This window comes from Phocoena phocoena, chromosome 20, assembly GCF_963924675.1.
Source record: "Phocoena phocoena chromosome 20, mPhoPho1.1, whole genome shotgun sequence".
Lineage (NCBI taxonomy): Eukaryota > Metazoa > Chordata > Mammalia > Artiodactyla > Phocoenidae > Phocoena > Phocoena phocoena.
Window position 1 is genome coordinate 32,490,813 of NC_089238.1, and position 23,635 is coordinate 32,514,447.

The following is a 23,635-nucleotide window of genomic DNA, read 5'->3' on the forward strand; positions in this document are numbered from 1 at the left end:
GATTCTGTCTGCAACGGACCTCCACATTCCTCTTCTGGTTTATTCCCCTCTGATTATTCTCTTCCCCCACCCAGCTCCCTGCCCCAAGCCTCTTGGCCTGGAGATCTGAGTGACTTGTTTAAACTCGGGTATGAGTGACTACCTGTATAAAAATTGATGATCTGCAAAAAGCCATGTTTAACCCAAAGAAATGAATTGCTAATTGTGGAATTTTAGGCACAGAGAGAAGGGGACTAATACCCTTCAAGTCACCACAAAGCAAGATGAAGGCACTGGTCAGCAGAGGAAGAAGGGGTGGTGTTCCATGAGCCCAAATAGTGGTCCCACGCCAAGACCATGGCACCCATGCAGGAAACAGCCCAAGCCATGCAGAAGCACATCACAGACACCAGCGCGCTGGGTGGTCAATTTCACGCTACCTAGGCAACCGATGGAGCTCCTGGTCTCCTCGGCGAAGCTGGAGTTGGACAAGGCTGTCCTCCGGGAGATGAGGACAGGGGTGTGGGTGATCAGGGGGTGGTAGCTGGACACATTGGGGAGGTGCTCCACCAGGTTTGGGGGAGCAAGCCCAGGGGTCACTTGGCCAGGTGGCTGGTCCTGGACCAGGCGATTCAGCTCCACGTCCTGGCCTGGTTTAGCCATGGTGCTGGGGGCAGGGGATCTCAGGCAGAGGCGGGACCCTGGGGACTGCAATGAGGAGCACAGAGTTGGGAGAGGCAGGGTAGGTGGGGCTCCTCCCCACCAGCACCACCACAGACCAGCCCGGTGCCCACCTGCGCTTGCAGCAGCTGCACCCAAAGTCTGGAGCGTCACTCTCGTCCCTGGAGTTCAGTGTCAAGAGCATCACCAGTCACGTGGCTCGTCCACCCAACAGCTCTGAGAGACAGCCCTGAGCGCCCCAGTTCTGGAGCTTTCTCTGCTAACCAACCATCGTAGCATTTCATACTTTAGACTCAAAGAAATTAGAATCAGAGAACCCAGAACCCGTCAGGCTTAGGCTCACAGACTCAAACGTTCTTAGCCTGGTAGGATTTTCCATCCCAAAGAAATCCTGGAGCTCAATTAATTTCACTTCCAACCAGAAGCAATAACTTTTCCTAGGCCCCTGTTTCCCCAAATGGGCTGCATATTGGAATCGCCTGGGGAGGTCTGGAAATGCCTGATGCGTGGGCCCATCCCCAGAGGTTCTGATTTAATGGTCTGGGGTGAGGACTGGCCCCAAGATTTTTAAATCTCCCCAGATGATTCCAATGTGCAGTCATGATTGAGAACAAGGGCTCAAGGCCATTGCCTCTCAAACACAAATGCGCAGAGAAATCACCAGGGATCTTGTTAACGGTGCAGATTCTGGTTCAGCAGGTCTGGGATGGGGCCTGGGATTCTGCATTTCTAACCAGCTCCCAGGTGACACCAAAGCTGTTGGTTCAAGATCCACACTTTCGAGTGGTGGCAGACAAAGGGCTGTGTTTCAGTGTTTCTCAAAGTGTGGTTCCCAGGCCACCTGCTTCCAAATGACCTGGGGAAGCGGGTGGAACCAGCCCCACGGAACCTGAGTCTGCAACCGGGTGATCCTGGTCTTGTTCATCCATGTGGGGTGCAGACTTAGTAGGTTTCCGGCAGATTTGGGTTAAAGTTAACAGATGATGGTTTTCAAAGATCAGGTGGGGGGCAGGCTCAGGACACCTGGGGTTAAGACACGCGGGTCCAGTCCCATTTCCATCAGTGGCTGCCTGGGACACAAACGTCATTGTCATGGTCCCCATTATGGTCTCTTCTTTCAGTTCCACTGATGCATTGTCACCCCCACTCTGCCCAACAACCCAGTGAGGTAGGTACTGCTATAGCCCCCTCTTTCTTGATTTGAGAGCTACAGTTAAGAGAGGTCACAGAACTGGCTCCAGGTCACAGAGCGAGGAAGACGGAGGAGCCAATAGTGAAATGCAGGTCTGTGTCCTTGACCACTGAGCCAAATGCTGCCCACATGGAGCCTCAGTTTTCTCATCTGTAAAATGGTCTGTCTGCCTCAAAGGGCAGGTGGAGCACCACCCGTGTCTTGAGGCCTGTGGAAGTTTGCAAGGCCAGGGCTCAGTGTCCAGACATCCTCACTCCCCTAGACTCTGTCCCCATCATCCCTGAAGTTCTCAGGATTAGGGGTGGGAGTGATAAATAATCAAATTGTGCTGGGGATCTTAGCAGTAAGGAAAAGCTCAAAAGACACAGAGTCTAGGACACAGCCTTAGCGAGCTCTGGCCCCAATTTTCACTCAGGTACGTTACATTTGAGCCAAATGCTCGCTGGGCAGTAACCTAGAGAGCTGTGTTCCCAGTGAGGGGGTTGGCAGGAGAGGTTGGCTGGGAGTATGGTTTCCCCAGGCCTCTTGAGGTCCGGCGGGGGGAACCTCAGTGCAATTCCCCTGGGGCCTTTGAAATATATCATCAGGCTCTGACAAAGTGGCCCTAAGATGCACAGAATGGGTTTTGCCTGAGGATGGGATGGAGCAGGGGGACGAGTTGAGAGGGACAGGAGGAGGGTTTGCCCCTGTACCCTGGCTGCCCCCAGCCTGAAAGCATCCTGGACATTCTTATGCAACCCCACCACACGCCTACCTCCTGAGCTGGCGGCCACGGCCTCCTCCTGCAGCTCCTGCAAAAGATAAAGAGGAAACCGAAGCTGTGACCATCGAGCCCTGTCCTAGCCCTAGTCCAGCCCAGCCCCTGTGGGGGGATCTACCCTCAGGATGGGCCCCAAGACTAGTCCTGGCCCTGCCCATTTGGTCATACCCTCCAACTCACCTTCTGGGGCGTCCAGTGCACATAGGAGCCCCAGGCCCCAACACCTGGACCTGTCACATATAATGAGGGGAAATTCTCGGGCAGCCCTCTGCGTGTGGGGACAAAGCAACTGAAGCAGCCACCACGGCACTCTCCATCCGGCACCACACTTCACAGCGTAGAACTGTATACAGTACTCCAGGGAAGGGTTTTTAGCCCCATTTTACAGAGGTGGCCACTGAGGCCCAGAGTGGGGAGGTGACTTGCCCAGGGTCACACAGCCACGTGAGGACTGGAGTCTAAGCCCACTGCTTCCCACCCATGGCCGTACCACCCGGGGCCCTTCCTGACACCATCTGACCCCTGCTACAAGCAGGGCCTCACAGCACGCACCACCCTGCTCACTTCTGTCCTGTGGGCATCTCATCAGCCAAACCCCGCCCCTGTAAGCAAAGGGGACAGGGCCCAGCGCCTTCCGCCGACTCCAGTCCAGGCCTCTGAGGTAGCCCGGCCGCCAGCCTGGTGCTGTTCCATACCTGGTGTGAGGCGCTCTGGTGCTCAGTTCCACCTACTCCACTCTGGTCCTCGCCTCCCTGCGCCACCAGACAGCTATCCAGCAGGACACTGTGACTGCGAGGGGGCAGGAGGGAAGGGCTGGGGTTAGGGGTGTTAAATGTTTCCTGAACTGTGCTGAGTGCCAGGCTCTGTGCCAGGAGCTGGGGCACAAAGACGCCTAAGGATAGGTCCTCGCCCTCTTGAAGCTCCCAGCACAGGGCAGGTGGCAGATCTCACATCCTGCTAACAAGTTCCCAGTCTGAGTCACAGTCTGGAGCAAGTAGCTATGAAGGGCACAGCACAATTCTGCCTAGGAAGGAGGGCTTCCCAGAGGAGGTGGCCTGCGAGCTGGGAATAGGTAGGGAATAGTGTCCAGGAATGGGGAGCAGCAAGTACAAAGAAAATCACGGAGGACGGTTTTGAGGAGCTGTCCTTTGGGGGCTGACCAAAGGGCATTGTAGAGTGTTCAAAATCTATGCCCAGCATTTCCCCTCTGAGAGTCTCCAGGCCACCTTGGGGATATAGGCAGAGCAGGGAGTATGAGAAAAGTGAGGCACAGAGAGGTCAAGTGGCCTGGCCAAAATCACACAGCAAATTGTCCCACAACACACAAACCTCGGACACAGACCCTGGTTTTTTCCATGCCATGAGATCAGAGCCACACTGCAAATGCTGAAGGTTTCGGGGGTCCCTGGCCCAGGCAGAGGCATACATGAGTGACAGGGGCTGGGGTGAGACTATAGGAAGGAGAGAAGAACCTGTGCCCATCTGGGTCAGCAACCCCACTCTGCTTGGAATGGGAGTCCTGTGGCCAGATCTGCTGATTTTCAAGAGGAGCCTGAACTACACATTTTAAAGGTGGGACCTCCCCATCTCTAGATGCTGATAATTAATCCAAATGAATAGATCTATATTAACATCTGTATTATCTATATTAATATCTATATTAATATGTCAATATCCAAAAGAGCCTGTCTCCAGACTAACGTGGGCCCTGAGATGCCTGTGTGCAATCTCTGGGTTAAAATGATGACTTGGGACCAAGGGCTAATGTGATTTCTGTGGTTAGAATTAGATTCTGCTTCCTAACGGCCTCACCCCATGCCATGGACCACTGTCACCAAGGGGCTCATGGAGGATGCTCCTTGGCATCCGCTGCCCAGAAAACCTGAATTCCCCATCCTTTACCCAGAGGGCCAAGTCTCAGCCCTCCTGAGGTGGGTGAGGAGATGGGGACGGAATTACAGCCCAGTCGGTTTGGAGCCAGCAGCCTGGGAGCAGGAATCAGCCAGCAATCATATTGTCACAGCAGCTCCCAAGGGCTGTGTGCCAGGCGCCGGGCCAAGCACATGGCACGCACAGTGTCTCACCAAATCCTCACCCAAATAAACCCGAGAGCCCCGCTATGACTGATCCTATTTGAGCTTAGAAATCGGAGGCTCAGAGAGGTCAGATGGCCTGTCCAAGGTCACACAGCCTGTACCAGGTGAACCTGGATAAAAGATGGGTGTCTCTGACTCTAGCACCAAGTCTTTAATACTCCACTGCCTGCCTCTGAGTGTCTGCACAGCCCCAGGTGACGTGGAGGAGTGAGGCGAGTGTTTGGAGGATTCAAGCACCTAACTCACTTTATTTCTCTTCATTGCATATGTATTTCCATTGTGAGGGGCCTGAAGTGTCAGTCACACTCTCTACCCTGCCCAGGAAGAAACAGCTTTTCTTAAAGAAAAGGGCATATTATGACTTCCACAGGGCCTGGGCACTTCAGCCTTCACGGGTCCCTTCCTCCATAAATATATTTTTAAAATTCCATTTTGTGACTGCATTCATATGAAGATTAATATGCTAATATTATATACTAAAATATTCTCTTCCATCTAAAAGTTCATTTTTTGGTCTGATTTTGAAAGCAATTAAAATGTTCTTGGGGGCCTCTCAAAGTATTACGGGAACCGTGCCTTCCACACCTGACAGAGAAGTCGGCCCTTCCCGGAAGGGTGGGATGGGCTTGTGCTGCGAGGGGCAGACTGGCTTCTCCTTCCCTGGAACAGATGCAGGGGCCTCCTCGGTTCTCAGAGCGCAAAGGCCCAGGAAATGAACTTCCCACAGTCCCAGTCAGAGGCTTCCTGGCGTCTTGCTCATTCTAGAATCTGGCCTGGAAAGCAAGTCCCCGGGAAGCCTCCGTTTGCTTATCTGTCAAATGGGTAGGACTCATCCAGCCTGTACTGTACAGACTGGCTTATTTGAATGAGGTCAGAAGGGCCAGTGAGAAGCTCATGGAAAAGTCAAAAAACCTCCCCGTGTCCGGTGTCATCTGGATCCTCCATCTCTAAACACTGGTAAGCAGCTTTCCTTGTCTGTAGTACTAGGTGTCCGCTTAGGAGCCCAGCCTGACCTGGGACAGAATCCCAGCTCTGTGCTTGCTGGCAGGGCACCTGTGGACGTGTGGGCTGTTATCTCTGAGCCTCAGTTCTCTCATCTGTGAAATGGGATTACCAGTAGGAGCCTTAGCACAACGTCTGGCATGGAAAACAAGTGCTAATCAGGTGACAGCTGTTATTATGACTGTTCTTGTCATTATTACTATAAATCCCAGAGCAGGCGGCCTTCTGCAGGTCTGTGAACCACCCACATAGATTGCGGAACATTTTGCACAAACATCTCCAGCTACGGAGACACATAACAAGCCTTACAGTGGGCCTGTCAGCCCCACCAGGGGCTGTTTGGGGACCCATGTACCCCCAAATCATGTTGCCCCTGGTTGGCAGGTCGCCTGGTGCCTGCTGAGGCCCCCTCTTGACCAGCCCAGATGCAGCGGGCCATCAACTTCTGGAAAGTTCCCAAGTTCCAGGGATTTCCAAGTAGAGGATCAGACAGACTGGCTGAGGTGGGCATCCCAGAGGTCCTGGCTCTCCGAGTTAAAGGTGTGGGGAGTAGCCGCAACGGCCAGCCCACTGTCCTCCCCCAAGTCACAAAACAGGCTGTGCCCCCAAGTTAAGGTCCTCACTGTTGCCTTCAGCAGACTCGTCACCCGGTCCCCCAGCCCCGAAAGAAGGAAGGAGGGGAGCCCTTAGGGAGAAGCAGCCACCTACTTGGGTCTCTCTGTCTTTGCTGACAAGGACGCCCGTGGTGCAGAAGTTCAGCTGGGGGCAATGACATTCATTCCAAGCCCCAGGTCGGTGCATGCCAGTGGAGGATTGGGGGAGCCCGAGCCGGCCCCGAGCCTGTGAGGCCAGCTCTGGAGCCAGTGTGGCTCGGGAGGCAGATGAGCCACCAATCCTTCCTGCTTCTAATCAGATTGAGGGGATGTGCGGGGGAACTCTGCAGAAATGGCCCCAGGGAGGCCAGGTGGGGCCCAAAAGGCTTCCGTTGCTATGAAAAGCTGAGCTGTTGCCAACAGAGACCAGGTCGCTAAGCGACCATCTGCCCGTTACCAGGGCTTGCACGTTGTCGTCAGTAACCCCTGTGCCTCCGCAAAGCTGGCAAAAGCATCCTTCCCCAGCCAGTGACAGCCCAGCCCACCTGTCCCACGCCTGACACCCTCTGGCCTTGGCCCTGGGATCACTGGCTCTGTCACCACAGGGCCCTTGTCCCTACCTGGGGCCCCAGGCCCCAAAGTGCCCTGAGTTTGAAGCTCTGGGTGAACATCTGTATGAGCCTGTGTGTGCCTGCAGTGTTTGTAGGTAACTGTATGTATGCACTTGTGTCTAGTGTGGATATGTGCAAGTGCGTACACGTGTGCCCGTGTGTGTTGCTTGTGCATGTATCAGGCCGTGTAAGTGCCCTGCCTACACACAAGTGTGCACATAACCCAGCCTGTGTGGCTGTGTTTGTGTGCAGGTGTGTATGTGCGGTGCAGATATGTGTGTGTGTCTGTGTGTACTGTGCAGAGAACACGTGTGTAGTTAGCGTGTGCGTCTGTGTGTGTGCACGTTGGCTCACTGGCTTTCAAGTGGTGTTTTAGCTCAGGAGCTGTGACATATAAAGGGATTTGCAGACCTATGTGTTGGGCATACGGGTTTGGTGGCGGAACAGCTCAGAGCTCTGCAGTCTACACAGAGGCAGGTGAAAGCAGGGGGCAAACAGAACTGCACTAATGCAGCCAGGCAGCATCTAAGGTCTTCATTTAGGGGAGGGGCAGTTACCTGTTAATGAGAGCATCCTGGCTCTGGAGAGGCCTGGAGGGTAGAATTAGGACTGGGTTACAGAAGCCATAGTTTTGGCAGAAGAAATAATTTCCTAACTCAGAGGTGCATATGGATGGAATGGATGGCCTTTGAGAGGTTGTGAGCTCCCTGTCATTGGGGGCAATCAAGTAGCTGCGTGGCCTCCTGCTGAGGATAGAAAGATTATAGGTGAACTGGGCAAGCGTGGACTCAAAGTAGACGACACTAAGCAGGCTTCTAGCCCCCAAATCCTGTGTGGCCTCATGGTTTAACTCTTTCCTGACTGGGACTAAAAGTGACCCTCAGTAGGGATGAGAAGATGGGTGACTTTTGATGGAGCACTTACTCCACACCAGGTCCTACCGCATCCATTCTCACAGCCAGCCCTCTGACCACTCAGGAGGGGCTGTTATCAACCCCTTCCCCCATTTTAGAGATGTGGAGGCAGAAGCTCTGTGCCCATCTGCCACTTGCCCAGGTCACTCTGCTGAGAGAAGAAAAGCTTGTGCTCCTAACACTTGTGATGCTATCTCGCCTCAGGCCATGGCCAAAGGGGCAGGGAGGAAGTGTATGGGCTGGGGGTACCACAGAGGGCAGAGTGACGGGGACAGAGAATAATACAAGGGGGATGGAGCAAGGGGACAGGTTAAATCATCTGGCCTGATCTGTGGTACGACAGCCACCACGCTGCTCCTCCTGCCTCGGTCTCTGCACAGCGCAGCTGCCAGCCTGTCACTTCCCTGCTCACAAACCCTCCACGGCTCCCCACTGCTCCCGGGAAATCAAGTGCAAGGCCTTCACAATCTGGCCCCACCACCTCAGAAGGATCATCCCCCACCCGTTCCACGAGCTACACTGTCACTCTGCCTGGGACATGCGGGCTGCTCGCCAGGCAGCAGTTCACTCCCTCCTCCTTGAGACACTTTCCAACTGGGCCTCCAGGCCTCACACCCTTCTCATTTCCCTCACCCGCCATGCGCGCCTCCCCTTCCTTGGTCCTTTCTGGTTCCTCCCCATCTCCCTGACCTCTGATCTGGCATTCTGGCCTCTCCTCCATCTACACTCACTCCCCGGGCATCTCCTCCAACCCCACTCTCATTCCATCTATGAGATCAGACGCCCGTCTTTACATCTCTGGTCCAGCCTCTCATCCCCTAACTCCACTCAGGTATCCAGCCCTCTGCTCGTCACCTCCACGTGCATCCACCTCTCCATCTGCCCTTCTGTCCAGCCCACGTTGCTCAGAATCACCTCCCTCCTAGTGGTTTCTTTTCTTATTATTCAAATATATTTGACATATAACATTTTATAAGGTATACAACGTGCTGACTGATACATTTGTATATTATGATACGATTGCCATTGTAGCGATACGGAGCATTCTATCACATCACCTAATTATCATTTCTTTTTAGTGGTGGGAATAATTAAGATCTAGTCTCTTGGCAAGTTTGATTATAACTTTTAGCGGTTTCTGAGTTCCATTTTTAAGCTCTTACTGTAACTGAATTCTTTTGTGTGTTTTGATGTTGAAATTTTTATGGATGTGGATACAGAATCAACCATTATGGAAGATAGAGCAGAATCCAGGGCAGCCATAAGGGGCATCAAAGGCAACCATTGGGGACCGACTGTTGGGGAGGGTGTGAGGGACAGAGACAGCTCTGTGCCTTGGCTTTGTTAATCACACGGGAGAGCTGGGGGCCCACTGCATGGGTCCGTGCATCCTTCCATGCATTCAACCAACACTGATTTGGTGCCTACTGTGCTAGGCACTGTTCTAGGCTCTGGAGACATGGCAGTGAAGGCAACAGACAAAAATCCCCACCCTGGGGCTTCCCTGATGGCACAATGGTTAAGAGTCCGCCTGCCGATGCAGGGGACGCGGGTTCGTGCCCCGGTCCAGGAAGATCCCACATGCTGTGGAGCGGCTGGGCCCGTGAGCCATGGCCGCTGAGCCTGCGCGTCCGGAGCCTGTGCTCTGCAATGGGAGAGGCCACAACAGTGAGAGGCCCACGTACCGCAAAAAAAAAAAAAATCCCCACCCCGTGGAGGTGCATTCTACCTCTGCACGTGTGAGTGTGGGTGGTGTGGAGGCGGTCGCTGAGTATTAGGTACTATGGATCTCAAGGTCATTACGAGCACAGTGGGGTCCCCCAGCACCGCCTCAGCCTTTCTGGTCAGTGTCCAGCGGAAGTGGGCACGGGAGAAAGGGAGGAGCTTCCGTAAGCGGCAGAAAGCACCGTCACCCCAGAAACCCTGGCAGCCCCTCCCTGGGCCATCCCTCAGCCAGGGGCATGGGTCCTTACTCAGGTTCCTCCTCCTCTCCGTCCTCCTCCTCCTCTTCGTCCTCCTCCTCCTCTCCGTCCTCCTCCTCCTCTCCGTCCTCCTCCTCCTCTCCGTCCTCCTCCTCCTCATCTTCTTTCTCCTCTTGAATCTGAGGCAGCTCCCTGAGTTGAGGTCAAAGGCAGGAGGTGAGGTCGCCTGTACCTTACCCCGAATCCACCTCCTGACCCCTATTTTCAGTACGATGGACTGTGACCCCCCCCCGCCCCAGAGACCAGACCTTAACTTCCCACCCAAGACTTTACCTGGGGAGCCCTGCCTGAGCAGCCCCGGCTTCTCTCTAGCAACAGGTCTCCCTCAGTGCATCGGGGACTGGTCCTGGCCCCCAACTGTCCTGGTGCTGACCCTAGGTCAGCCTCTGATCCTCCCTGGACCTCAGTTTCCCCATCTTTGCAATGGAGGTCATGGGCCTGGGGACCTGAGGTCTCCTGGCTTGAGCAGCTATCACCCAGCTCACAGGTGGGTACTAAGATGGTTCAGCCCCTGTGGAGGGTGACCCAGACATCACTACCATGGTGACACATTCCCTTCCCCGAGGACCTTGCAACTCCCTTCTGGAAATGTGTCCTGCAGGGGGTACACATATGCACGTGCAAGGACACGTGGACAAGAGTGCTTGTCGCAGAATTGTTTATAATAATAAAATTTTGGAATCAACCTAAATGGCCATCAAGTGTGGACAGGTTAAATACATTCTGGCATATCCATAGGATGGAATACTATGCAGTTGTAAAATAAAAAATGAGGATGATCTCCACGTACTAAATGTGGAAAGATCTTAAGGTACGCTGTTGAATGAAGGTAGCAAGGTGCAGATAGGTCAGTGCATGCGATATGCTATCTTTTGTACAAAAAAATGAAGGGAATCCATGCTCATATATGCTCAGATTGGCCCTGGAAAGGTACAGAAGATGCTGGCAGCCACTGTGCCCGTGGGGAGAGGGATGCGTGTCTGGTGGGAGGGAAAGGGAGGAAGAGGCAGACTTGGTGCCCGCTCTATGCCCTTTTATACCTTTGGGATTCTGTACCGTGTGCCTGTTATCTTCCCAAGCACTGTTGCTTTTTAGGGCTTTCTCTGGCTCCCACCTGGGCATCTGCTCCACCACCTCGCTCTCCTCTTCATCAGCTGGAGCTGCCTCTGAGCCCCGTGGGCTGCTGACCTCCTGGTACTCATACTCCTCCCAGTGAGGGTCAACATCTTCTAGGATGAGACTGGGCTCCTCTTGCTCTCCCGGGAGGATGCTGACTACAGGGGACACAGGGTGAGGGGGAGAGTGGGCCTGGGCCTCTGAGACCCCGGGACCACACAGGGAGCCTTGGTCATCACCAGCTACAGGCCAGCTCTTAGCCAAGCAGCAGAAAGGGCACCGCTATCAGTGGGACCGTTGACAACCAGGTCAGTGCTAAAGTGATGGGCTGAAGCCCCCCAAGATCACTCATCCTGTCTCCCTCCATTAGTTTTCCCTCTCTTTTTCCCCTTGAGTCAGAGCTTCAGTTACAGTTAGTCTTGTTTCTCACTGGAGGCTCCTTCTTGGAGGTTTGTGCAGAAGCAGAAACTATGCTTCCACCACAGTATTGCAGGTGATGCCAAGAGACCCAGGCTCGAAGTCCACCCTGCCACATCCAGGTGCAGTGGCCTGGAATGTCCCGAGGGATACAGACAAAGCTTGCCCACCACCTGTTCTCTAGATGCTGCCCCCTGGTGACAGCGTACTACATGCCCATCATCTCAGAACCTCCTTCCGGGAGTCTAGGAAGACTTCCTCCTGGACTAGAGGCTCCAACCTCCAAGGGAACTGAACTTGACTTTCTCGTGGAGGTGGTCTCACTTTCAACATTTCTCCACGTACCCTGGTCCCTGGCAATGAAAACACTGTGGGGCTGTGACCTTGGCAGAAGTGGGTGCAGGGGAGTCTCATCAGGAGCCTTAAGCTCACCCCAAGACAGGAGAAAGGTGGAGATTGCCTGGTAGCAGGGGTTCCCAAAAAGCTCCAGCAATCTTGGTGGCCTTCAGGCCAGGCATGAGTTACTAATGGCGACTTTAAATGGAAGCTAGCCTCAAGTCTCATCCTTTGACTTTGGAAGTTATTGTTCATGGTGTAGACTAATAATATTAATAATAGTAATGGTAATAATAACAGCACCAGCTACATTTATTGAGCATTTACTATATGCCAGGCCCTGTGCTAAGTGATTTACATGGACTAACTCAATCAGTCCTCACATCAACCTTTTGAAGTGGGAACAACTATTACCCTCATTTTATTTTCCCTCTTTTATATCTTATTCCGCATTTTACAGGTGAGCATGCTGAGATGCAGGTTAATACCTTCTTTTACGGGGTGCTCCCCACGTGCCAGACATGGGGCTGTCTGCCTTCCAAGAGTCACCTCACTCCCCACTCCTGCCTCCTGGCTTCCAGGTACCGATGTCATCCGGCCTCACAGAGGAGGCTACTGCCTGCCCTCCAGGGAAGGCTCCCACATGCTTCCTGAACTACGGTCCTGGCTCCCGCATCCCTACAAGAAGCCCTGGGGTTTGACCAGCGAGGATCCTCCAACTGTGGCCCTGAATCCATTGGTGGGACATACATGTCATAGGTATGTGTCGTTCTATGTTGCCACCCAGTAATGTTGCAGTGTCTTCATCCTGATCAGCCCCTGAGGGTTCCAGTTCCTGCCTGACATCCAGGTGCCATCCAGGGGACAGAATATCCCCTGGCCTGTGAGCTCACGAGCTTTCACGGCAGCGCTGCCGGGTAAGAACACTCCTCCATTTTATCGACCAGAGAGGATGAGTGACTTGTCCAAGGCCACACAGGATGCTGGAAGCAGTGCCAGGTCCCCTGACTCATTGCCCTGGTGCTATCCCAAGTGACAAACATGCCCCGGGAGCGCCTCCCTGCCATTGGTGGCCACTCCATAATGGACGCTGGAGGCTGTCCTTGCTTGCATCCTTGATTTCCCCTGCATTAACCCTTTATTTTTAGGTACTAATTAGTGAGTAGGCATTTTATAAACACTTCCTCCTTTCATCTTTGTGCCACGCCTGTCCCCATTTTACAGCCAAAGAAGAGGATGGTGCCGGAGGGTACCAGCCAGGAAGGGCAGGCAGGGGATACCAATCCCTGGGCAGGGCCCTTCCTCCCGTGGAGCTCCCAGCCCTCTCTGCAGGCATCTGATTCACAGCTCTCCCGGCTTTTCCAGGGTCCACCCAGGTCACAGGTGGGGCTACGATGCACCACAGGTGCTCAAACTCACATGGAAACTGCTGTTCCATCCAGGGCTTAAACTTCACCTGGAGTCCCTCACGGGCACACCAGCTCTCGCGCAGCGTCCTCTCTGCCAGCCTAGCATGGCCCTCAGGGCAGCTGAATAGGGTTCTGACCCCGGCAGTGCAGATCAATAGCCCCGTATGGGGAGGGAGCTGCTGTTTCTAGGAGCAGCAGGCAGGAAACCCAGGAGCATGGATTCTAGGCCGAGGCCCCCGCCCGGTGCCCGGGTTGCTGGCAAAGCCCAGGCCTTGACTCAAAACCCCCATCCTCCCTGGCAGGCCTGGGTCACGATACCCACTCCCTCTGCCTCTCCCCGGTCCAGACCCACATCTTCTCCCATTTGACCCCCGAAGCACTAACTTCTCACTAACTGGTATTTCTCAAAGCACGGTCCTTGCCACTATCCCATCATCAGAATCATCTGGGAGGTGGGTGCTTCTTGAAAATGCAGATTATCAGGCTCCCACACTCTTCAAATTGAAAGGTCTGGGCATGGGACATCGTTCATAGCTCCCCCCAGACGTGGCCTCAAGTTCAAGAACCCTTGTGTCCATTGCGTTCTCTGCCTCCAATGCTTGCTCAGCCTCAGAGTAATCTTGGTGAAGTCACTGCCCTGCTCAACCACCTTCAATGGCTCCCCATTGCCTACAGCCTCGTCCCCTAACATCAGGCCCCAACTCTTCTAGTTTTACCTTCTGCCTCAAGGACTCTGGGCTCCAGATTAGCTGAAGTACCCACACTCTCACCTCCAGGTATATGTTCATTTTGTTACGTCTACCAGCTTGCCGTCCCCTCGCTGCCAGTTTGAGACCTCAGGGGTCTCAAACTCCAAGGCCTATGTAGCCAGGGAGATGGTGCGTGTGGGTAAAGCAGAGGGTGTCACCTGCCCTCAGGTGGCAGCTGCCACTCAGACCGTCCTCACAAGCACAGTACGGGACCATTACAGCTCGATCTTCCCAGTTTTCAAGAGAAGCCAGATTTTTCTCTGCAAAGCCACCTGATTTTTAAATGTTGACAACTAATTCTAATTTTTAAAATCACGCCTTGCCCCAAATGAAGACATCTGTGGAGCCAGCTGGGACCCAGGGCAACTGGCTCAGGAGCCCTGGCTAACTCCTTCCGGCAACCCCAATACCACGGGCCATATGAATCCACCCACTTCTCAAACCTAGGTACTCGCTTTAGCCTTATCTGAAGCAATAATAGCATGCGATCACAGGTTTGATGTGCTACCGTATGCTTTTTAATGTCAGTTAAAGCACGTGCTGCTGTCCACTGGTAGTCCCCAACTCTTTGAGGCGGAGAACATAGCCAAGCCTAAGGAGATCCTCTTCAGGGGAAAAACTGTGTCCCGGGGGGGCGCTGAGTGTGCCAGGCACCATGCTGAGGCTGTGCCCGCGGGCTTTCCCGCAGCCTCTGGTGGGAAGTCCTCCTGCTGTCTAGCCTAAATCCCACAGGCTGCCCTTGGTTGGCCTTCCCCTTGCTCTGGTGGAGAGGGGCCAACCTTGGTGTCCGAGAGGCAGTTCTGGGACTGGATCCCCCTCACCCTGCCTGGGATTGGGGGTGGGAAGCAGGGGATTCAAGGAGAGTAGGGGGGTCAATGGCCACCTCATCCCCCTGCCCTGCAGGTCTTCTCTTCAGGGAACCCTTCTTTCCTTCCATCCGTCTGTCCATTTGTCCGTCTGCGCTCTCCCAGGCTCCCCTCCCTTTTGTTTCAGAGGCCTCCAGCTGCCGCCACCCCTGAAACAAAGGAGAAGAGAGAAGGGTGGGTGGCGGGGTGGACAGGCGGAGGGAATGAAAGGATGGGGAGACTGGGGCACGGAGTGGGGATGGGATACTCATCCCTCACCCCTCAGGGTCACCCTTGTGGTGGGTTGAATAGTGTCCCCCAAAAAAACGTATATCCAAGTCCTATCCTCTGTTACGTGTGTGACCTTATTTGGAAATAGGGTCTCTGCAGATGTCACTAGTTAAAGATCTCAAGATGAGGTCATGCTGGATTTAGGTTGGGCCCTAATCCAATGACTGGTGTCCTTATAGAAGACAGGAGAAGAAAATTTGGCAGACCCAGAGGAAAAGGCAGAGATTGGAGGGCAGCTAGATGCCACAGGGCACCAAGGATGGCCAGCAGCCACCAAAGCCAGGAGAGAGGCCTGGCACGGTTTCCCACTCAGAGCCCCAGAAAGAAACAACCCTGCCAACACTTCAACTTTGGGCTCCTGGCCTCCTGAACCACGAGAGAATACATTTCTGCTATTTGAAGGTACCCTGCGTGGTCCTTTGTTACGGCACCCCCAGGAAACTGACACACCCCGGGGCTGAGTCCGCCCCGTGGCTGCCCCAGGCCCCACCATGACCCGCACGCTCCAGGCACGCAGGGAGGCCCTGCTACAGCTGGCTGAGACCTGCCTCCTTCCAGAGGAGCAGGGAGGAGGGTAAGAGGGCTGGGGGCTCCGTCCTCAGAGCTCTCAGCGGCCCCTGGTAGGAGGGGGCGCGTGGACGGCTCTCGAACAAGGGAAGGTTTTCCACTCTAACCTTGGCCCGGCTGAGCAGCTGCTTCGCCCAGGGGACTCTAGTCACTGCTCCATGACAACTTGCTTTGTGACCTTGGACACGTCTCTGCCCCTCTGCCTTCCCCAACAGCCATAGGCGGCCCGCGCTGGGCCCTCCAGGGTGGCCACGAGCTCGAGACTGAGAGAGCTCTGCTCTGAGCCTCCCCTTCACGACGCTGTCACGATTATACAAACCCCATGACACCCACACCCGAGCTCCACAGCTGGCCAGCCTGTGGTGGCCGCCCCTGTCAGAGTGCTCGTAAAGGCCACCATTGGCCCAGCGGGTCTAGGGCTGGCAGCCCTGGGACACCCAAGGCCCACGGTCCAAGGGCCTGTGTCCAGGGTGGAATAGGGCCACTGCTCCCAGGCCTTAACTCTGCTCTGCTCACCCTCAGCGTTCATCACTGGCCTGGCACATAGCAGCCCTCCATGAGCATTTGTGAATGGATGAATGAACCACATGCCTTTCCAGAGGCCATGAAATGAAGGAAGAGCAGATTTGGGGTCCTAGCCCTCCCCTCCTGGCCTCAGTCTGGGCCCCAGTCCTGGTGCACAGCTGGGATAAAAAGCAGCACACATACCCCACAAGGGAGGGGATACCCTCCCAGCTCAAGGGGTCCAGTTCCCCCAGAGAAAGCCCATCTCCCCTCTTTCACCCCACAATCAGGGACTCTGCTTAGCCAAACCCACTGGCCCAGGGGGCTGTGGGGAGTTCTTACCAGGGGTTCCTAGCAGGAAAGGGGGGCCCATCCAACTTGACCTCAGAATTATTTTTTCTGGATAGAAGCTGGAAGGCAAGCCATGTTCCTGCCTATGTGTGCATCCACCCACCCCCGGCTCCCAGGAGGGGCCTCCAGCCACCATCTGGCTCTGGGCCGGGCTCTGGTGACCTGGCCAGGCTGACCTGAGGTAGGGCCTACAGAACATGGGGCTCTCCCAGCTCCAGGTCCGGAGGCTCTGCCTGCCCCACGACCCGTGCACGCTCAGACCAAGCATCCCCATGGAGACACACACGAGGACCCACTAACGTGTCACTTACTGCTCTGCACGTCACATGTCACAGGGGAGTCAGGCTCCTGTATGGGGAGAAAAGGAGAAAATCACTGTTGTGGACTCCTCACCGGCCTCCCTGCTTCCATCAGCCCTCCCGGCACACGCAGGAGCAAGGGGGTTTCCTCACGGCTCCCGGGACACTGCAGAAGATCCCGTCCTGCTTCTTCCCTCCTGCCTCAGAGGTCACCCGCTCCCCCAGTCACTCCGCCACCAGGGTCACCACTTGCCTCGTCCCACCTCAGCTCCTTTGCCCAGGCTGGGCCCCTGCCTGGAATGCCCTCTCTCTGGTTCTCTATGTATGAAATACCTCTCCCATCCTTCCCTGGAGTGTTGTCTCAAAGTTCCATCTGCACGATGGCCTCTCCCCGCCAGCACCACACCATCCCCCCGCAGCCCCATCCTCAGGGATCCCCCCCTCAGTGAGCACATCTTCATCCACTGATCGCTCCCGCCACTGGACACCCCGCTTTCCTCCTGTTGGGGAGCTCCAAAGCTGAGCTTCCTCTGCCACCCACAGAGGCCATGAACGTGGAGCCTGAAGGCTCAGCCCACAGGGAAGGGACCCTGAAGCTTCCTGTCCACCTCCTACTGCAGGGGGACTGCGATCCAGGCCTCCTGCCCCCGAGTTCCAGGTGCTTCTATGAAGATGACCAATTGTCCCCAAGAGAGAAGGGCCAGGTGGGAGGTTCTGGGAGAGGGAGAAGTGGGGGAAGCCCTGCTCCTCCCACCCACCCATGTGGGAGCTCTAGGTCGTCAGAAATGCACACAGGGCCCACTGGCTTCCTGAGAGCCCCACTTCTTCCCAGAACACTCCGGGCCTCTCTTGTCTCTGGGCCTTTGCACATACGGATCCTCTGCCTGCACGGCCCTTCCTACACCATCCCCTTCACTTTCACCCACCCTCTTCCTCCTCCCCCTCCCCCTTCAGTTCTCAGCTTGCAGGCCACTTCCACTAGGAAGTCTTCCTTGATGCTCCTGGGAGGCTCCTCCTCTGTACCCCACATCCTCTCTGCCCGCCCCCTGGGGGAAGCACCTCCCCCACTGTGACCACCTGGCAGGAGGCGCTGGGCCAGCACTTGTCAGCCCTGTGGCCACAGTGACCAGACAGTGTGTGTGGAATGAGTGTGAGCCATGCAGACAGGCGGGCTGGGTGGGCTGAGCTCCAGCTGCAGGCTCCGTTCTTCCTTCTGTGCCCTCCCCTCCCACCCAGGGACCATTCCACCCTTGCCTGAGCTCCCAAGACGCCTCCAACCACCACTCAAGGCCCCCATTCCCCCCAGCCCAGCACCGACCTGCTCCCCAGCCTTCCCACGGACCACTGGCTGTGGCAGGGCCATCTCCAGCCGGTGCAGGAGCCATGCCATCAACCTGCAAGGGGGAGAGAGAGAGTCAGATCCCTCCCAAGGCAGGCAGCAAGCTCACCCGATGGTGGACTGGAACCCAAGCCCCCGGCCCTGAAAACCACTGCCCCATCCCTGGCCTCCCCAGGAAAGCCTCTGGCTACTGTTCCGACCCCAGCAGGTAACTCAGTCCCCCCCACCCTCCCTGCCACCCCCAAGGTGCTTTTCAGGCCCCTCACACACTGCCAGGGCGGGAGCACCTAGCAGTACCTATCCTGATTTTATTTTTTTCATTTTTATTTTTTAAATAAATTTATTTATTTATTTTTGGCTGCATTGGGTCTTTGTTGCTGCGCACGGGTTTTCTCTACTTGTGGCGAGCGGGGGGCTACTCTTCGTTGCGGTGCGCAGGCTTCTCATTGCGGTGGCTTCTCTTGTTGTGGAGCACGGGCTCTAGGCGCCAAGAGCTTCAGTAGTTGGGGCTTGAGGTCTCTAGAGCGCAGGCTCAGTAGTTGTGGCACGTGGGCTTAGTTGCTCCGCGGCATGTGGGATCTTCCTGGACCAGGGCTTGAACCCATGTGCCCTGCACTGGCAGGCGGGTTCTTAACCACTGCGCCACCGGGGAAGCCCCTATCCTGATTTAAAATGTATGTACCATTTGGACCAACAACCCCACTTCCTCCCATTTACCTGCACGTGAACGCGATGATGCCTGTACAACGCTATTAACTGCAGCAAAAGTGGAAACAAACCTGAATGTCCACTGAATGCTTAAATAGAAGCTGGTACATCCGTATAACATACTATGCAGCCGTTGAGAGAATGGAGCAGACCTCTATGCATAAAACCACCTCTGAGTTACGTCTTTACGTGAAAAAAGTGAGATGAGGAACAGCATCTAGAGTTTGCTGCTGCCGGGTACGTGAGTTTAAAGGAGAAACGTGCTCAGAGCTTGTCTACGTGTAGGAAACAGCGCGGAAGCAGGAGAAGCTGCTCACGCGAATGCCCGGGGAGGGGGCGCTGCAAACCCCTTTGAGTTTTCTCTCAGGTGCATGTGTTACTTTTCTAATTTAAAAGACTCATTTAGTGGATGTTGGGCTGGGGCCACGCACTGAGTCTGCTGCTTGTGGGAGGAGAGGCATTTGGGAGGCTCACCTGGCAGGGTCCTGGGTGGGCGGCAGGGAGGAGGCCTGGATTCCGGGCTGGGGCTCTGGAGTCAGCTCCTCCTCGGGCTTCGGGGGGGCAGGAGCAGGCAGGGAGGGGCTCTCCTGGGCCTGCGGCACGGGCTCCATTTCCAAGGCGGGTCCTGGGGGCTCTATGCAGCAGGGATGGCAGGAGACTAAGGATGACGTGGTGGGGCTCCATGCAACCCCTAGGGCACAGAGTCCAGATTCAAGGTGCCAACGTGACTGAGTGGGGAGCCCCTTGGGACCACCCCCAACTCCCTTCATCATCAGACAAACACAGAGCTGAGGTGCAGGGAGGGAAAGGGACTTGTTCAGGACCTCACGGCTGTCCCAGGCTACTGGCTTCCCAGCCTGGACCAAGGAGGGGGGTTTAGGACTCCCACAACAGCCTGCTCCCTGCAAGCACTGAACCCCACCCCGAGCATCCTTCAGGCCCCAGTTGTTCCCCCAGCCCAGTCTGTGACCATCCCAGGCAGCCCCTTCCCAGGTCCCCTCCCTGTACCTGGACCCAAGGCAGCATCCGCAGGCTCATCTCTCCAGCCCTGCGTCGTAAACAGGAAGTGACGTCACGAAAGAAGGTCAGGCGCATTCCCTGCCCCGGCCAGCCCCGCCCACCCTTCCCCTGAATGCCCTGCCCCTCTTGCAGCCCCTCGGTGGGTCCCAGGGGTGAGGACAGCCTGCTGGAGTAGGTAGGCACTTCCTGGGTGGTCAGCTGCCTGCTCCCCCTGTTCCTCGACTTACCTCGGAGGTTTTCGGAGGCTGAGGCAGCATTTTCTCCAGATTCTGCTCAAGCCACCTGAGCAGCCAGGGCCCGGGCCTGAAGAGGGGCCAGAGGTCAGCCGAGCGGCCTCAAGGAGTGCCCAGCCACGCTGTCCTGACCACCTGCTGGGGTCCCAGGCCTCGAGCAGCCCTTCCTCAGCTCCCATTCTGCACACTGGGGACCTTGGACTGGATACTCTTAAAGGGCCTCCAGGGTAGGGGACTTCCACCAACCTGAAATTCTGACCCAGGGCTGGACCAGGTTCTGGAACAACAGGCCCAGCCTTGGCCTCCTGGGCACAGATGAGAACGGGGGCTGCCTGGGGACCTGAATGCAGCCTGGGGGCCTCCCTGTGACTGGGACAGAGAGCTCTGGCTTCATGGGTATGTGAGCAGTGTGGTCACACAGGGCCCCATACTTAAAGGGCCCATTTTTGGTTTAATGCTCTATCGTCACTGTCTTAAACTCTTAATAATTTTTTTAAAGGAGTCCTACATTTTCATTTTGCACTGGGCCCCACCGATTATGTAGCTGGCCCTGGGACAAACGTTGGGTCCCCAGATCCATCTGACCTCCAGGCAGCCCTGTCCTCTTCAGGGAAGCTCTATGCTCCCAGGGGAACCCATCCCCCATATACGGCCCCCCAAAAAGCTGGCAAGTCCTTTGGGTGCCCTCATCCTAAATCGTTTTACTGGTCTCACAAGTCAGCAGAGTGGCCCTGGGGACCCATGACCAGGGCAGCCTCCAGGGGACTAAAGAAATAGACAGCAAACTGGAGCAATGGATGACAAAAGCCCCCGTGCTCAAGGACCCAACAGTCTAATGAATGAGTGAGGGAAGGAATGAATGGGTGGGGTGAATGGAGATGAAGGCGTGACTCTGAATTTCCAGCAGAGACAGCAAACTGGAGGCTTCAGGTTTATTGCGGGAGCTCACAGTGTCTTTGAAAATTTTTCAATTCGTTGGCAACATCTAAAAATTAAGGATTATGTAAAAACCTAAATTTCTAGCTTCTCTTGAAAAACTGGAGGATCTGGCCACACCGGGTCAGCACTCCTGCAGGGCAGAGGGAAGTGGAGTTCAGTGGGGCCCCTCTCTGGAGAGAGACGTGGGCTCCCCCGTTTGCCACAGTTCCCATCCAGCCTGCCACCCGCCTCGGTCAGCTCTGAGAAGTCTGAAGCTCTTGCCAACCGTGAGACCAACCTGGGCACCCCAATGTCCCCCACGGTAGCCCAGGCCCTGCTTCCGGGCTTCACACGGCACCCACCTACTCGAGGCCCATCTCTAAGGAGCTCATCCATGCCTTCTCCCATCCTCAGAAGGTGGCCCCCTCCCGGGGATCTCTCAGTAATCAGCACAAGAAACCTTGAGCAGCACCGGACCCATCGTTCCGGTTTTGTGGATGAGAAAAGTGAGGTTCAGAAGAGATGAGGGGCATGTCCGAGGTCACACACAGGCGGTGGTGGTCCCTGGGCTCTGGGCATGCTGCGCCCACCACACACACTACGGATGGGGCTTAAGGATGGGGACTCACCCGGTGTCTTGGGCCCTGGGGGCCTCGCTGTGTCCATCTGCAGAAGAAAGGAAGCCGGTCAGCAACAAGAGGCCTGCCCGGAGCTCCCCGGTTAGCCCAGCTCAAACCCAGGTTCGAACCCGGGCTGAGTCAGATGAGAAGCTCTGGCTCCGTGGACTCACCCCAGGGAGCAGGGCCCAATGCAACAGTCCCTGAGCCCGCCCCTAAGCCATCCTGTTTCCTGGCCTTACCTGAGCCCCCAGTGCTGCAGTGCCCAAGGATCTGTCCTCCTGCCTGCTGGGACAGACAGACAGACGTGGGCAGAGTGTCCAGGGCCATCAGCCTTCCTCCCACCCCTTCCCCACCCGGCTTGCCTCAGCTCCCGGCCCCAGTAGTACCTGAGCTGGACCCTCCAAGCCAGCAGCGGTGCTCTGGGCGGGCCTGCCACTGTGGACGGGCTGTGGAACGACCTTCTCCACACCCTTTCTGAGCCAGGTCAGCACCCGGCTGCTGGGACCACTGAGAGACAGAGATACCGGCCTGCCCTCAATGTCCCCAGCCCCTCTCTGGTCGGCATGGCAGTGCACAGCATCCTAAAGAACTTGGTTTGAACCCCAAACCTCTATCTCCCCACTGTGACACTTCAGACACATCACCTCCCTCCTGGAACCTCGTGTCCCTCTCTGGAAAATGGGGGATGCCAACCCTTGGTGCCATTCCAAGCCCACTGCCATCAGATACTGCACTCGGCACATGTCTTGTGCTCTGAAAGGGTTGAGAGTTTCCTGTGAGGTGTTTCCTTGTGATGGAGACTAGTCAGCCTAAACATGAGGGTCACAGACTCACCGTCTGAGGCCAGCCCTCCACACCCTCTGCAGACACGCTTACTTGGATAAGTACCAAGGGTCTAAAATGTCTGAGCTATCTGGGAGATTTCATGGAAAAGTCTGGATTTCTGTCTTCATTGGGAAAATCAGAAGCCCTGGCCACACTAAATCTGCATTTCACCCAAGTGCTGAGAAACCTCTGGTCCCCCCGCTCCATTTCTCTTGGTCACATGGTGCATTTGGCCCAGGAGACCCCCACCTCTGCCTGAGCCTCCCTTCAGCCAATTCCTAAGATGTTCTGGGCCTTTGCTTGGGAGTGACTGTAGACCTGAGAGCGGTGCCCATCCCCACCCCCTCAATGGCTCCCTAGCTTGGGTGGGGGGCTGGCCCTGAGGAGAGGGGAGGGTGGTGTAGTACCTGTTCGCTTCTGGAACCACAGCGACCTGAGCCTGGAGGGATGTGGGTGGAGAAGGGGCAGCCTCCTGGGTTTCTGGAAAGGAGTCCCTCATACTTTAGAACTGGAGCCTCAGAAAGACCTGTTTCTACCCTGCTGGGGAGGTCAAGTCAGAGGCAGAGGAGAGGGGAGAACCCTGAGGGAGTCAGAAGCCCAGGGTTCCAGCTCAGCTCAGCTAAAAGGTCCCCAGGAGCCCACTCTTAGCTTCTCTGAGCCTCAGTTTCTTCATCTGTGAAATGGGTCTGACAACCTCGTGGGCTGCTTCAAGGTTCCGAGCAGTGGAGAACACAGCCCTTTCCCCGCCTCCAGCCACCCTGCCAGCCTGGGCTTCCAGCACTCACCCTGAGGTCCCGGATCAGCCTCAGCCACTTCCTTCCCCACGCAGGCCTCCTCAGGTGGCTGGAGGGTTCAAACAGGACCATGTAAACCCTCAGAGAGACTAGCCTAAGGCAGGAGCAGCCCCTGATCCCCCTCACAACCGACCCCCCACAGGATCAAACAGCTCTATTCTCACAGTGGTCTCTGTAAATCCTGGTGGCCTCACCTTCCACCTGGGACACTCCCTTCTTCCCAGCCCCAGGGGCCCCTCATCCAGGGCTGGGCCCTCACCACGCCCCCCCCCAAGGTGCCCCCCAGGCCTATCACATCCCCCAGGAAGCTGCCCCACTCAAGTGGCCTGAAAAGAAAGAGGAAGAGAGTTACAAGGCCTTGGGGCAACTGAGGGGAGGAGGAGGCGGGAAGAGCCCAGCCCTCGGCCAGCCCCCAGCCAGCTCCCTCTCATTCTGCGCCAAACCTTCCATTGCCCCCTAGTAGCTGGGCGGCCTTCAGCTTCTG

At 55.8% G+C, this 23,635-nt stretch overlaps 1 protein-coding gene across 1 annotated transcript in view; it reads right to left on the reverse strand.

Moving 5' to 3' along the window:
- The window catches only part of CNGB1 (cyclic nucleotide gated channel subunit beta 1), a 66,020-nt gene that overhangs the window by 40,138 nt on the left and 2,247 nt on the right, over positions 1-23,635 (reverse strand). Inside the window, exons 2-15 of the mRNA XM_065898467.1 lie at positions 23,143-23,200; positions 22,765-22,837; positions 21,919-22,039; positions 21,772-21,817; positions 21,542-21,578; positions 19,989-20,064; positions 19,750-19,789; positions 19,216-19,375; positions 18,013-18,088; positions 16,707-16,743; positions 10,925-11,084; positions 9,802-9,942; positions 3,308-3,395; positions 2,607-2,643 (exon numbers count right to left, since the gene is read on the reverse strand). Of these exons, the coding sequence (XP_065754539.1) occupies positions 2,607-2,643; positions 3,308-3,395; positions 9,802-9,942; positions 10,925-11,084; positions 16,707-16,743; positions 18,013-18,088; positions 19,216-19,375; positions 19,750-19,789; positions 19,989-20,064; positions 21,542-21,578; positions 21,772-21,817; positions 21,919-22,039; positions 22,765-22,837; positions 23,143-23,200 (1,150 nt within the window). The remainder of the gene's footprint in view (positions 1-2,606; positions 2,644-3,307; positions 3,396-9,801; positions 9,943-10,924; positions 11,085-16,706; positions 16,744-18,012; positions 18,089-19,215; positions 19,376-19,749; positions 19,790-19,988; positions 20,065-21,541; positions 21,579-21,771; positions 21,818-21,918; positions 22,040-22,764; positions 22,838-23,142; positions 23,201-23,635) is intronic.